The sequence below is a fragment of the Bufo gargarizans genome, chromosome 3 (genome assembly GCF_014858855.1).
Source record: "Bufo gargarizans isolate SCDJY-AF-19 chromosome 3, ASM1485885v1, whole genome shotgun sequence".
NCBI lineage: Eukaryota > Metazoa > Chordata > Amphibia > Anura > Bufonidae > Bufo > Bufo gargarizans.
This window is the reverse complement of record NC_058082.1, coordinates 285,022,241-285,034,522: the sequence shown is the minus strand read 5'-3', so window position 1 is coordinate 285,034,522 and position 12,282 is coordinate 285,022,241. Positions and strand designations below refer to the sequence as shown.

At 41.3% G+C, this 12,282-nt stretch overlaps 1 protein-coding gene across 1 annotated transcript in view; it reads left to right on the top strand.

Moving 5' to 3' along the window:
• The window catches only part of LOC122932006 (AP-1 complex subunit beta-1), a 114,588-nt gene that overhangs the window by 10,707 nt on the left and 91,599 nt on the right, over positions 1-12,282 (top strand). Inside the window, exon 2 of the mRNA XM_044286146.1 lies at positions 10,874-10,933. Coding sequence (XP_044142081.1) covers positions 10,897-10,933 — 37 coding nt within the window. The 5' untranslated portion in view covers positions 10,874-10,896. The remainder of the gene's footprint in view (positions 1-10,873; positions 10,934-12,282) is intronic.

The window sequence follows — 12,282 nt, the reverse complement described above, 5'->3', positions numbered from 1 at the left end:
ATAGAAAAATAAATTCACACCATAGCATTTTTTACCCCTTTGTGCACCGTTACTGTACATCATGGAGGGCCTTACCTACATGGTCTATGACGTACAGTGACGCCAGGAAGATGAGGTGGGAACCATATATTGCTTGAAGGGCCTCTGTCAGGATATTTGTACCTATGAAACTTCCTGATCTGTCACATGTGCACTTGGCACCTGAAGGCATCTGTGTTGGTCCCGTGTTCATATGTGCCCACATTGCTGAGAAAAATAAAATAAAACTATGTAAAAAAAAAAACTATTTTTTATCACCTTACATCACAAAAAGTGTAATACCAAGTGATCAAAAAGTCATAAGCACCCCAAAATTGTACCAATCAAACGGTCATCTCATCCTGCAAAAAATGAGCCCCTACCTAAGACAATTGCCCAAAAAATAAAAAAAACTGTGGCTCTCAGAATATGCAGACACTAAAACATGATTTTTTTTTGTTATTGTGTAAAACTTATATATATTAGGTATTGCCACGTCCGTAATGACCTGCTCTATAAAAATATCACATGACCTAACCCCTCAGGTGAACCCGTAAAAAAAAAAGCGGTGTCAAAAATGCAATTTTTTGACACCTTACATCACATAAAGTGTAATACCAAGCGATCAAAAAGTCATATGCACCCTAAAATAGTACCAATAAAACTGTCATCTCATACCGAAAAAAATGAGCCTCTACATAAGACAGTCGCAAAAAAATAAAAATAAAAATATGGCTTTCAGAATATGGAGACACTAAAAAATATTTTATTTCAAAAATGCTTTATTATGTAAAACTGAAACAAACAACCCAAAAAGTACTCATATTTGGTATTGTCGCATCCGTAACAGCCTTCATCTAACCTGTCAGATGAACGTTGTAAATAAAAAATATAAACAGTGCCAAAACAGCTATTTTTTGGATACCTTGCCTCACAAAAAGTATAATATAGAGCTACCAAAAATCATCTGTACCCTAAAATAGTACCAACAAAACTGCCACCTTATCCCGTAGTTTCCAAAATGGGGTCACTTTTTTGGAGTTTCTACTCTAGGGGTGCATCAGGTGGTCTTCAAATGTGACATGGCAAGTTAAAATTATCCCAGTGAAATCTGCCCTCCAAAAACCATATGGCGTTCCTTTCCTTCTGCCCAATGCTGTGTGCCGGTACAGCAGTTTACGACCACTTATGGGATGTTTCTGTAAACTACAGAATCGGGGCAATAAATATTGAGAGTTGTTTGGCTGTTTTGTTAGCGAAAAAAAAATGATTAAAGGGACTCTGTCACCAGTTTCTAACCCCCACTTTTAAAAATATTGTTCTGTCCATGGAGCCCTTGTGATTACTATGGTGTTGTTATAAGCTAAATCTGCTGGCTCGTTTTGTTAAAAAAACGTTTTATCTAACCTGTCAGTCATATTCTTAAGGTGCCCAGGGCGTTGCTCATGGCCTGAAGATGCCGCCCGCCGCCGTTGGTGCCCAGCTCCTCCTCTGCTCTCGCCAGCGCCGCCTGAAAATACTCAGATACGCCTCCGGCTCTCCCTCACTCCCTCACTCCCCCCTCCTTCTTTTCTAAGATCCCGCACGTGCGGCAGTGTTCTTCTTATCAGGAGGTTGAGCGAAGTGCGCGCGCATGCGCACTTCGCTCAATAAGGCTGAACCGAAAAGTCCACACGGGCGCATCAGGCACAGGCCTGTGCGCACGCGCGGGATCTTAGAAAAGAAGGAGGGGGGAGTGAGGGAGAGCCGGAGGCGTATCTGAGTATTTTCAGGCGGCGCTGACGAGAGCAGAGGAGGAGCTGGGCACCAACGGCGGCGGGCGGCATCTTCAGGCCATGAGCAACGCCCTGGGCACCTTAAGAATATGACTGACAGGTTAGATAAAACGTTTTTTTAACAAAACGAGCCAGCAGATTTAGCTTATAACAACACCATAGTAATCACAAGGGCTCCATGGACAGAACAATATTTTTAAAAGTGGGGGTTAGAAACTGGTGACAGAGTCCCTTTAAAATGGAAAATCTACCAAAAAAGTGAAATTCTGATATTTCATCTCCAATTTCCATTAATTCTTGTGGAACACCTAAAGGGTTAACAAAGTTTGTAAAAATCAGTTTTGAATACCTTGAGGGGTGTAGTTTCTAAAATGGGGTAACTTTTTGGGAGTTTCTACTCTAGGGGTGCATCGGGGGGGCTTCAAATGGGACATGGTGTCAAAAAAACAGTCCATCAGAATCTGCCTTCCAAAAACCATATGGCGTCCCTTTCTTTCTGCGCCCTGCCGTGTGCCCGTACAGCAGTTTACGACCACATATGGGGTGTTTCTGTAAACTACAGAATCAGGGCAATAAATATTGAGTTTTGTTTGGCTGTTAACCTTTGCTTTGTTAGCGGAAAAAAAAAGATTAAAATTGAAAATCTGCCAAAAAAGTGAAATTCTGAAATTTCATCTCCATTTTCCATTAATTCTTGAGGAACACCTAAAGGGTTAACACCGTTTGTAAAATCAGTTTTGAATACATTGAGTGGTGTAGTTTCTAAAATGGGGTCATTTTTGGGTGGTTTCTATTATGTAAGCCTCACAAAGTGACTTCAGACCTGAACTGGTCCTTAAAAAGTAGGTTTTGGAAATTTTCTGAAAACTTTTAAGATTTGCTTCTAAACTTCTAAGCCTTCTAACGTCCCCAAAAAATAAAATGGCATTCCCAAAATGATCCAAGCATGAAGTAGACATGGGGAATGTAAAGTAATAACTATTATATGAGCTATCACTATATGTTTTAAAAGCAGAGAAATAGAAATTGGTAAAGTTGCGAATTTTTCAAATTTTTGGGTAAATTTGGTGTTTTTTCATAAATAAAAATGAAATTTTTTAAATCAAATTTACCACTGTCATGGAGTACAATATGTGGCGAGAAAACAATCTCAGAATGGCTTGGATAAGTAAAAGCGTTTTAAAGTTATCACCACATAAAGTGAATACATGTCAGATTTGCAAAAATCAGTCTGGTCCTTAAAGGGAACCTGTCATGTGGATATTTAATTATAATCTAACTAATTATATACAATCATTAACTACTAAAAAGTACCTTAGATGTATTCACTTACTGGTGTGACAGATGGTTACCTCATAATATACACACAAAAATGCCGCATGCTAATGAGCTGATTTGAGTCCAGCGTGATGTCATTGAGTCCCGCGTTTATTTAATTAACAGCTATAGCCACTCCCCTGCCTGCCTGCTGCTGATTCATATGGAAAATAACTGTCAATCAGCAGCAGGTGGGTGGGGAGACTCAGGAGCTCATGAATATTCAGGACTTATCATTATGAGCTGGAGCTTTTCAATACAAGATGTTGGCAGATTGACTGGGTCAATTAAAGAAAGTGACCCAGCATTTTGCTAAGAGAATCAGTCACTTATTTATGTTGCCCTTAGTTAGGACACCATAAAACTGGTGACAGGTTCCCTTTAAGGTGAAAAATGGCCCGGGTCCTTAAAGGGATTATCCAAGTTATTTTTTTTGTTCTTTCTATGTTCCTAACTAAGCAAATGTAACAGCTTTCCAATTAACTCACTTTATCTCCAGTGGCTGGTTTCTCAGATTTCACTGAGGGTCACATGACCTGTGATGTCAGCTTCTCTCCCTGCTATGATAAAGGTCGTTTACAAGCCTGTAAACCAGACGTCACTGTGCTGGCCACGCCCCCCTTCACTGCTGTCTACTCTCTGCTAGGATTCTTAACCCCTTCAGCTGCACAGCTCTGCAGGCAGTGAGGAGACAATGCTGGGCACTGGAGCTGACATACTAGAGAGAGCATTGCACAAGAAGGTAGAGGGAAGATCCTATGTGTATTAGCAGTGTCATTATACAAGTGGGACTTGTAGTTCTACACTTACAAGTTGCTGTTGATTCTCCCAGCACTCAGGGCAGCTCTTGTATCCACTCTCTTAGCAGTGTCATTATACAGCTTGGACTTGTAGTCCTACACATACAACATGCTGCTGAGTCTCCCAGCACTCAGGGCAGCTCTTGTATCCCACTCCCTTAGCAGTGTCATTATACAGCTGGGACTTATAGTCCTGCACATACAACATGCTGCTGAGTCTCCCAGCACTCAGGGCAGCTCTTGTATTCACTCCCTTAGCAGTGTCATTATACAGCTGGGACTTGTAGTTCTACACATACAACATGCTGCTGAGTCTCCCAGCAGGCAGACATGTCACTCAGGGAAGCTCTTGTATTCACTCCCTTAGCAGTGTCATTATACAGCTTGGACTTGTAGTCCTACAAATACAACAAAATACAGAGTCTCCCAGCACTCAGGGCAGCTCTTGTATCCCACTCCCTTAGCAGTGCAGGGGGAGGGGCAGAGATTGTTTTTATTGCATGTAAACAAAGGGCCAGAAAAGAACCAGGGAAATGAGGAAATATATATATATATATATATATATATATATATATATATATATATATATTTTTTTTTTTTTTTTTTTTGCATAGAACTTGCTTAGCTCCATTATATATTAGATTTTCAGTGCTATATTATTATTTTTTTCATAACTCGGACAACCCCTTTAAGGAGTTAAGAGGAGTCATGTCCAGGGGTGATCACGTTTTTCACTGCCTGGCCCTGTCAATCAAAGTGCATCATTCAGACTGAGAACAGGACTCAGCGTGCAGGCATTTTAATCTTTTTAGCTAAGTACCACAGCCTAGTCGCTTCATTCCCAGTTATTTTTATGCTTTGCATTTTGAGAAAGTTTCAGCCGGGAATAAAGATTTGCCATCAGCTTTCTTTTGTGGAGTTTCTCTTATTCTGGCAGCATACACGCCATGAACAGTGGAGAGCTCTTGTGGAGTCACCTACTAGACACAGCGTCTATTGTGCCTCTAATAAAATAGCAACCTTAGCAATTTGCTTTATTTTCCCTGCTTTGCATGCGGGCCCCATTTCTGCGCAGTATGATCCAGACCCTTCACTGAATACTGAACTTTGTGTCGCTGTGACTTTCAGAAAGCTTGCTCTCTGTCTATATAGCCAGGATCTAGTAGTGGGCTATACTTGATAATTACTATAATGCTGTGTTATCACGTTTTTATCCTACGTTTAATATATACACACAGCATATACAGTTGCAAGAAAAAGTATGTGAACCCTTTGGAATGATATGGATTTCTGCATAAATTGGTCATGAAATGTGATCTGATCTTCATCTAAGTCACAACAATAGACAATCAGTCTGCTTAAACCAGGCATGTCCAAACTGCGGCCCTCCAGCTGTTGCAAAACTACAACTCCCAGGATGCCTTAATAGCTGTAAGCTATCCAGGCATGCTGGGAGTTGTAGTTTTGCAACAGCTGAAGGGCCGCAGTTTGGACATGCCTGGCTTAAACTAATAACACACAAAGAATTAAATGTTACCATGTTTTTATTGAACACACCATGTAAACATTCACAGTGCAGGTGGACAAAGTATGTGAACCCTTGGATTTAATAACTGGTTGAACCTCCTTTGGCAGCAATAACTTCAACCAAACGTTTCCTGTAGTTGCAGATCAGACGTGCACAACGGTCAGGAGTAATTCTTGACCATTCCTCTTTACAGAACTGTTTCAGTTCAGCAATATTCTTGGGATGTCTGGTGTGAATCGCTTTCTTGAGGTCATGCCACAGCATCTCAATCGGGTTGAAGTCAGGACTCTGACAGGGCCACTCCAGAAGGCGTATTTTCTTCTGTTTAAGTCATTCTGTTGTTGATTTACTTCTATGGTTTGGGTCGTTGTCCTGTTTGTTGCAACACCCATCTTCTGTTGAGCTTCAGCTGGTGGATAGATGGCCTTAAGTTCTCCTGCAAAATGTCTTGATAAACTTGGGAATTCATTTTTCCTTCGATGATAGCAATCCATCCAGGCCCTGACGCAGCAAAGCAGCCCCAAACCATGATGCCCCCACCACCATACTTTACAGTTGGGATGAGGTTTTGATGTTGGTGTGCTGTGCCTCTTTTTCTCCACACATAGTGTTGTGTGTTTCTTCCAAACAACTCAACTTTGGTTTCATCTGTCCACAGAATATTTTGCCAGTACTGCTGTGGAACATCCAGGTGCTCTTGTGCAAACTGTAAACATGCAGCAATGTTTTTTTTGGACAGCAGTGGCTTCCTCTGTGGTATCCTCCCATGAAATCCATTCTTGTTTAGTGTTTTACGTATCATAGATTTGCTAACAGGGATGTTAGCATATGCCAGAGACTTTTGTAAGTCTTTAGCTGACACTCTAGGATTCTTCTTCACCTCATTGAGCAGTCTGCACCAGGGTGGATTTGATTTAAATTAAATAAATATTATAATATGCAAGTTTGATTCTGTATTCATAGGTTTGTAGAAGTTAGGATTAAGGTCTTTTTCTCAACTCTGTTCATGTCATAACATTTTAGCTGTGAAGAAGAGGCATGTGATCTCTGCTGAGTCAAATTCAGTTTTGAGAACTGCAAAAGTAAACCAAGCATCTGTGATAATATCTTGTAGGCAGAGAAACTGCCCAATAATCTTACAAAAACCTCTGGAAGAGCATGACATTGTGAATGGACAAAGGGGGAAACTAACTCTCCTTAGGGAGAGAGCACCTTAATCAGTGTGAGGAGACTTTTAGGCCATAAATGCTCCTTTTGAATTCTGGGAGGGAAGAAATGCAAATGAGCTCATAACAAGCTTTGCCTCTAATGCCACCAGATGTAAGGCAGCTATGTTATAAGTCAATATTCAGCTCTTAAAATAAGCCTTGAGACATGACTTGGATATTAAATAAGCCAGCACCTCATCTGCAGACAGATGTTTCGGACACAGGCCTCCTACCCAGTTAAGCCAGTACTCTCTGCTCTGCACTGATGAGGGTCAATCACCCCGAAACAGCTGTCTGCAGATGCGGTGCTGGCTTATTTAATATCCAATTCATGTCTCAAGGCTTATTTTAAGAGCTGAATATTGACTTATAGGATAGCTGCCATACATCTGGTGGCATTAGAGGCAAAGCTTGTTAAGAGCTTATTTGCATTTCTTCCCTCCCATTGTGAATGGATTAATGGAATTTATTTACCCAACAAATTAAACATATACTGCCTTATTCTACATAATTAAAAAACTAATCTTTATTTCATGATGGAATACCCTTTGGATGGTAATATATTTTCCTCAAAAAGCATTTTATATTTGAAAAAATCAGATTTAAATTTAAAAAAAAATCATTATTTTTTTTTCGTTTTTTTTAAATCGTTGATTTTTATCCACCCTGGTCTGCACTGTGCTCTTGCAGTCATCTTTACAGGATGGCCACTCCTAGGGAGAGTAGCAGCAGTGCTGAACTTTCTCCATTTATAGACAATTTGTCTTACCGGGGACTGATGGACAGCAAGGCTTTTGGAGATACTTTCCAGCTTTATGCAAGTCAACAATTCTTAATCGTAGGTCTTCTGAGAGCTCTTTTGTGTGAGGCATCAGTCACATCAGGCAATGCTTCTTGTGAAAAGCAAACCCAGAACTGGATTGTGTTTTTTATAAGGCAGGGCAGCTGTAACCAACACCTCCAATCTCATCTCATTGATTGGACTCCAGTTGGCTGACACCTCACTCCATTTAGCTCTTGGAGATGTCATTAGTCTAGGGGTTCACATACTTTTTACACCTGCACTGTGAATGTTTACATGGTGTGTTCAATATAAACATGGTAACATTGAATTCATTGTGTGTTTAAGCAGACTGCTATTGTCTATTGTTGTGACTTAGATGAAGATCAGATCACATTTTATGACCAATTTGTGCAGAAATCCATATCATTCCAAAGGGTTCACATACTTTTTCTTGCAACTGTATGTTAAATGAATGCCTCCGACCTTACACTGTACCATAGGGTTCCACTGCAGATAAATGCATATATCTTAACATATGCATCTTTTCTTCTGGGCTCTGCTGGATGGAAAAGCATGAGCGTGATGTGAACTGCCCCTTACAGACATAAAAAAAATACCTTTTAGAAAGTGAATTTGTCCACTTGCTATAATTGCTACTGATCTGGGCTGGTACGTCATAAAGCACAAAGCTCAATATTGGATAACATTGAGGGAGATTTATCAAAACAGGTGCAAAGGAAAACTGATTTAGTTGCCCCGATCCTTTCATTTTCCAGGGGAGCTCTGAAAAATGAACGGTGGAATATGATTGGTTGTTGTGGGCAACTAAGCCCTTTTGAACCAGTTTTGAGAAATCTCCCCCAGTGTGTTTCTGTGACCAGTCTTGTTAAAGGGAATGTGTCACCAGTGTTATGCTGATGTAAGTTCTAACAGCTCCGGCGCATGCCCATGAGTCCTTGTATTCGTGAGCTCCTGGCTGTTCCTGCTCACCTGCTGCTGATTGACAGGTTTTTCCTACTGAAATCAGCATCAGGTAGGCGGGGAGAGCCAGGAGCTCATGAATACGAGGACTCATGGGCATGCGCTGAAGCTGTGCAGTACAAGATTTTAGCAACACAGCTGGGGCACTTAAAAAAGGGAACCATGATTTTGCTAAGGCTGGGTTCACATCATATATACATATATATATCTCATATGTTTAATGTACACAAAAAAATGTATACGTTAATGGATGCCTGAGACAGATGCCATACTGTGGCACCCTCACAATAAACTTTCATTGTAAAAAAAAATCAAAAGTAGACACTATGCTTTCCCATCCTGCAAAGAGACATATACGTTAAAATATACATTTTTGTTTTACAATGGAACTCTTGGGTGAATGGATGCCACAGTATGGCATCTGTTAGAGGCATCCGTTAACGTGTACGTTAAACGTATAATAAAAACATGATATAAACCCAGCCTATAGGGGATCTGTCACTTATTTATGCTTCCCTTAGTGAGGACACCATAAAACTGGTGACATTCCCTGTAAAGGCTCTGCTGTGGTGATGATGTGGGATGTAGTACAGCACCCAAAACCTGATTTGCTCAATCCAAGGACTTTGAGAGCCAGAAGGAAATGCTAAACACGAGCCTACATTTTTGTCACACTTGTACAAAATATTATCACGCTTCCAATTATGGTACTTAAAGGAAATGTATCACCAAAAATGTTTTCTCCCACCTAAGACCAGATAGTAACACATGTCCTTATTTCTAATCTGTTTTTATTTTCTGATTGCATATATTTTTACTATTTCCTGAACATCATTATTGCTATACGGCAGTCCCATGGGCCATAGACACAATGGACAGGAGGGGACCTCATTGACTTCTATGGTGGAGTTTTCTAGGCATGATCTGTGTCCTGCCCAGAGGCCATTGTACTAGGAAGGAATAGATAAGATATGACAATCGCCTATTGTGAATGGTGGATCCTGTCTTATCTATACACAGAGGTAATATCATTATAGGCAGGATTAGAATGACAGATAAGCAGATAACAGCAGTAAAGTGATCTGTACAGACCAAGAAGTGGCACTTATCATTAGGCTTAGTGGCCAGTGCGAACACTGCAGGATTTTATGGTTTTAGATTAAATATAGATCTTGAAAATTAATAATAACATAATCAAAATGTCCTTAAAGTGTAACTGTCATTCCTTTTTTATTTTTATAATGTGTAGGGGCTGTGATACTGACCATTTTTGTAATTTCCTTTAATTGCTGAAAACGTACATTTCTATTAGAAAATAGCTGTAAAGTGGCTCATTTTGAGCCTTAGGCCTCTTTCACACTTGCGTTGTCCGGATCCGGCGTGTACTCCACTTGCCGGAATTACACGCCGGATCCGGAAAAACGCAAGTGTACTGAAAGCATTTGAAGACGGATCCGTCTTCAAAATGCTTTCAGTGTTACTATGGCACCCAGGACGCTATTAAAGTCCTGGTTGCCATAGTAGGAGCGGAGGAGCAGTATACTTACCATCCGTGCGGCTCCCGGGGTGCTCCAGAGTGACGTCGGAGCGCCCCTTGGGCATGGATGACGTGCCATGCGATCACGTCATCCATGCGCCTGGGGCACCCTGACGTCACTCTGGAGCGCCCCAGGAGCTGCCCGGATGGTAAGTATGCTGCTCCCCCGCTCCCCGCTACACTTTACCATGGCTGCCAGGACTTTAGCGTCCCGGCAGCCATGGTAACCACTCTAAAAAAGCTAAACGTCGTATCCGGCAATGCGCCGAAACGATGTTTAGCTTAAGTCCGGATCAACGCCTTTCAATGGGCATTCATTTCGGATCCGGCCTTGCGGCAAGTCTTCAGTTTTTTTGGCCGGAGCAAAAAGCGCAGCATGCTGCGGTATTTTCTCCGGCCAAAAAACGTTCCGTTCCGGAACTGAAGACATCCTGATGCATCCTGAACGGATTTCACTCCATTCAGAATGCATTAGGATAATCCTGATCAGGATTCTTCCGGCATAGAGCCCCGACGACGGAACTCTATGCCGGAAGACAATAACGCAGGTGTGAAAGAGTCCTTAGTAACGCTCCTCTGTCTTCTATTGACATAACACAGTCTCCACTGTAATGTAAACAGAAGACAGAGGATCGGTGCTAAGGCTCAAAATGGGCCACTTTACTGCTATTATTCTAATAGAAATGTACGATTTCAGTAATTTAAGTATATTACAAAAATGGTCAGTATCACTGCCCCAATAAATTGCAAGAATAAAATAAATAATGACAGTTAAACTTTAAAAATGTTAAACATAAAAACGTAATTTAACTAATTGGTTATTTTCTTATTACACATTCCCTTTAATGTTATGTTCTATACAGTTTAGATGGCACAATTGATGCTGTTTTTATTCTGATATTCTGTTTTTGTCTGTTTTATGTAGGTATCCCAAGAGAACACGCAAACATGACAGATTCAAAGTATTTCACCACAAACAAGAAAGGTGCCATAATTTCAGTTTTTTATATACTACATACAGTATTTTCTGTCAAATTTCCATCCAGTAGTCTCATTGCCATGGTTAAAAGGTTAAAGGGGTTGCCCAGTTAAGGCAACTTGTGCCCTATCTGGAGGATAGGTGATAAGGTCTGATCAGCGGGAGTCTGATCACTGGGGCCCCGCGAGTCATAGGAACAGGGGCTTGCGCTTTCCAGTTTCAATGTATTGGTGGTCATGCATGCACTCTACTGCTCCATGCACTGCACTGCTGTAGGGCAGCCCGAAACTGCCAAGCTCTTGGACATGGCCGTCTCCAGCAGTCCCATAAATTTAAGTGGAGCAGTTGGACCCCGCCGGTCACAGGACAACCCCTTAACTAGTGCTCGCAAGGCGTGTAAAGCCAGTGTATGGCACTTTTAATGGACAGTCTAAACGTTTTTTAGCCCCTCTTACTAGGTGAACTAAATATGATTAAACATGGAGTTTCAATGATGCTAATATATAATTTTAATGGGAAATACTATTTTTCCCACCAGTGTTTCTCTTTAAAGGGCATCTGTCAGCAGATTTGTACCTATGAAACCGGCTGACCTATTGCATGTGCACTTAGCAGCTGAAGGCGTCTGTGTTGGTTCATATGTGCCCGCATTGCTGAGAAAATTAAGTTTTAATATATGCAAATGAGCCTCTAGAAGAAACGGGGGCATTGCCATTGCACCTAGAGGCTCATCAGCTGCCACACCCTCTCCACTTTGACTTCAGGAGACGCCAGCGCCAGGTATGATCACGTTTACTCTGCCCGGCCTGTCAATTAAAGTGCAGATAGTGCTGCAGTTGCAGAGAGTCCAAAGCCTCTAGGTGTAAGGTCCATGCCCGTTGCTCCTAGATGCTCATTTAAATATATTAAAACTTCATTTTTATCAGCAATGAGGGCACATATGTACATGGTACCTACACAAATGCTTTTAGCTGCCAAGCGCACTTGCAACGGGTTGTGCATTTTCATAGGTACAAATCTGCCGACAAATTCCCTTTTAAAGGGGTTCTCTGGTTTGGACAACCCTTACTTGTTAGACGGTCCCTTGATAATTAGCTGATCACCATGTGTCCTCTAACAATCACATATAACGTGTGGGGAAATCTGGCAGTAAGAGTTACATTTCTCTACCACACCCCCACAGGAGAACGTAAGCATTACATAGTGCTCAGTGTACGTCAGTGGGTTGTTTGTGTAAGTGAAGAACAAGGCAGGTCTTGCAGAGTGAGAAATGTTCTTTGCATCTGCTCCTCACTCTGTCCAAGAAATGACCATTCTGAACAGCCCCTATTAGTGCTCATGCCATATCCTATCCA